Raw genomic sequence first — 3,583 nt, 5'->3', positions numbered from 1 at the left:
TAGTGGGTGCTTTTACGTGCCACCGGCACGAGGGCCAGTCACACGGTACTGGCAACGGCCATGCTCAAAAAGGTGTTTTTTACATGCCACCTGCACGGGAGCCAGTCCAGCAGCACTGGCAACGACCTCGCTCGAATGATTTTCTAACGTGCCACCACCACAAGTGCTAGAAGGAGATTCTAGTGATGATTACGCTCAAATGGTGCTATTTAGGGGGCACTAGCACGGAAGCCAGACAGCTGCTCTGGCAATGAACACGCTCGGACAGTACTGTTAGTGCTCCACTGGCACAGGTGCCAGTAATCGAGTATGGTTCAATTATGATTTCGATTCCGATTTCACTTGCCCCAACATATATATGTGCATACATACATCTTTTAAACAAAAAAAAATAAAAAGCTACTTCAGTCAGAATCTATTCTCTCATTTTCTTTTGGGTTCGGACTATTCAATCTATGCCTGTTTGTTAGCATGGTAAGTAAGACTGGCACAGACAGATTAATTAATATTTTCTCTGAGACACAAACATAGGCTAATCTGGTGCATTATATTATCATTTGTCACCTTTGACTCTTTTTCCCATGCTGGCATTGGTTGGACAAAACTTGGTATTCTACAGCTTCCTGGTGTCATCCCTTATTTTCAAGTATGCTACTTTATTCTATGTCTTCACAGAAACTGCCAAAGTGCTGGACTTTTTTGTTTATGTGGGACATTGATCTTGTCAGCATGCATAAACACACAGCCAGCTTGTGTTTCTGTCTCCTTGCCTTGACATCATGTGGTAGTTGTAAATGAGTCTCACCATCATGCAAGCAATGTCCATTTCCAATCTTCCATGAAAAGATGTCTGGCTATGGGGAAATATTAACTTACTTCAAATAGGTGAGGGTTGTTGACAGGAAGAGCATCAGGCTATAGAAAATCTGCTTCAGCAAATTCTGTCCAATCCATGCAAGCATGGAGAAGTGGACTTTAAAAGTGTGTGTGTGTGTATATATATATATATATATATATGTGTGTGTGTGTGTGTGTGAAGGGGAGTTAAAAATTATCCGCACTTTCGCCATAGCATGACTTCATTATTGTCGGGCTGCCTTTTGCACATGCGTGCTTATACTTGGTACTATTGTGGTCACGTGATCGAAGTTTGAGCCCAATGGCACTATTTTCTTTCTGGCTTTACAGTGTAAGCATGGCCACTCCACTAGCAATGTGCACCGAAGAAGAACAAAGTGCAGTGGTCCGATTTCTCTGGTCGAAAGGTGTGTCAGGTGCTGAAATTCATTGGAGGCTTTTAGCACAATATAGGGACAGTGCATTACTGCATTGAAGTGTGTATGAGTGAATCAAGAAGTTTAGAAGTGGCTGGACAAGCGTGACGTATGAAGGTGGAAGGAGGGGGTGCAGAACACCCATCAACCTCCACTACTAATGAGAAGATTCAGCAAGCTCAAGAGATGGTAATGGTGAACTGGTTCACCATTACCATCTCTTGGGTCACTGCCCTTTGTTCTTCTTCGGTGCACATTGCTAGTGGTGTGGCCATGCTTACACTGTAAAGCCAGAAAGAAAAATGGTGCGATCAGGCTCAAACTTCGATCATGTGACTACAATAGTACCAATTATAAGCACGCATGCACAGAAGGCAATGTGACAATACTACAGATATGTTATGGGTGGGTGTGTTTGTGTGTGTAGATTATAAGAGAAATTATTGTTTCAGTTCATTCTCCAGTTTAGAGATTAAGGTATCTTTCATCAAACATTTTGTTTCTTGTTTTATTGTTTTAGTCTTGAATGTCTAAAAGAGTACTTTGATCCTACTTTAAACTTTAACCTTTTTCTTTTTTCCCCCAATTTCAGATTTAGTCAAGTCGGCTCAATTGAATTAGAAAAATTTTTAGAAGATGTCCGGTAAGTTGAAATTTTTTTTTTTACGATTAGTTGAAAAAAAAATCTAGTCTATCAATGTCTATCAATTTTGGTATGTCTTTTGAGGGTTTTCTTTTTTCTTTTTCAGATATTGTATATCTTAGAGAAGGGAGGACACATTGTTTAATGTATTCTTGATTCCTACCATTCACCCTATGTTTTTTAGTTATGATGTGTTTTGGATATATATACCAACTGGATGTCATTTGCTATGTATATGCAAAGCAAATATATTTGTTGGAATATCTGCTTTTTGCTCAAGTCTATTGGATTAAAATTTTTGCTAAGTTATATTTAATTTTATAATTAAATTAAAAATTTCACTTGCCAAGTACATGCACCTATAAAATGGGTTTTTTTTTTTCTTTTATTGTTTCTAGAAATGGAATTTACCCATTAACTGCCTTTGCATTACCTCGCCCCCCGCCCTCACGTCCTCGTGCCATTACTCCTGAACTAGCTGAGTCTGTCAAGTCCGAGACTCCAGAACCTATGGATGTTGAAACACGGATGGTAACCAACATGGCATGTCAGATGCGAAAGCCAGATGAGAATTGCAACTTGAATTTAACTCTTCTACTACGTATGGACGACAAAATGAATCGACAGTTACAGTGTGAGATCTCTCAAGAGGACAATGCTTCTACTTTAGCTGAGGAACTGGTACATTATGGCTTTATAAATGAGGTATATATTTTGTCTTTGACCTGTCTGCTGTATTAGTGCATGTTTGTGTGTTTGATTTCACTGCTACAACACCATCATTCACAGATACTCTTACCCGTTACTCTTTTACTCTTTTAATTGTTTCAGTCATTTGACTGCGGCCATGCTGGAGCACCACATTTAGTCGAGCAAATCGACCCCAGGACTTATTCTTTGGAAGCCTAGTACTTATTCTATCGGTATCTTTTGCCGAACCGCTAAGTTACAAGGACGTAAACACACCAGCATCGGTTGTCAAGCGATGTTGGAGGGACAACCACAGACACACACACACATATACATATATATATATATATATATATATATATATATATATATACGACAGGCTTCTTTCAGTTTCCATTTACCAAATCCACTCACAGGGCTTTGGTCGGGCTGAGGCTATAGTAGAAGACACTTGCCCAAGGTGCCACGCAGTGGGACTGAACCCGGAACCATGTGACTTGTAAGCAAGCTACTTACCACACAGGCACCCTCTCAACCCTTCACTCTTGACTTGGCAGAACGTTTATGATGTGATAGATGGCAGGAGAGAGGGTTACCCCAGTACTCCGGCTGGTACTCTTTACAGCTGAGAAGTTAAAATAGCCCATATTTTCAGCCAGAAATAATGTGACACTGGATGAAAGAATGAAAACATACAACAAAGGAATATGTTGCTGTTGTGAACGTTAATTAATTTAAAACATTTGCTGAAGGATGTATGTAGCAAGACCTAAAATAGACATCACTTACAATATATTTTAACTGTGTAAGGTTATCGTCATCGTCGTCGTCGTTTAACGTCCGCTTTCCATGCTAGCATGGGTTGGACGATTTGACTGAGGACTGGTGAAACCAGATGGCTACACCAGGCTCCAATCTGATTTGGCAGTGTTTCTACAGCTGGATGCCCTTCCTAAGGTCAACCACTCAGAGAGTG

At 40.2% G+C, this 3,583-nt stretch overlaps 1 protein-coding gene across 14 annotated transcripts in view; it reads left to right on the top strand.

The window, feature by feature from the left end:
* Window positions 1-3,583, top strand: part of LOC106876198 (nuclear receptor-binding protein) — a 127,663-nt gene that overhangs the window by 121,042 nt on the left and 3,038 nt on the right. For all 14 annotated transcript variants that reach the window (XM_014924643.2, XM_014924648.2, XM_014924645.2 and 11 more), the window contains 2 exons: window positions 1,867-1,917; window positions 2,316-2,622. In XM_014924643.2, coding sequence (XP_014780129.1) covers window positions 1,867-1,917; window positions 2,316-2,622 — 358 coding nt within the window. The remainder of the gene's footprint in view (window positions 1-1,866; window positions 1,918-2,315; window positions 2,623-3,583) is intronic.

Source organism: Octopus bimaculoides, chromosome 9 (assembly GCF_001194135.2).
Source record: "Octopus bimaculoides isolate UCB-OBI-ISO-001 chromosome 9, ASM119413v2, whole genome shotgun sequence".
In the NCBI taxonomy this organism is placed as follows: Eukaryota; Metazoa; Mollusca; class Cephalopoda; order Octopoda; family Octopodidae; genus Octopus; species Octopus bimaculoides.
The sequence above is the reverse complement of the archived record's forward strand: the minus strand, read 5'-3'. Positions and strand labels throughout refer to the sequence as shown.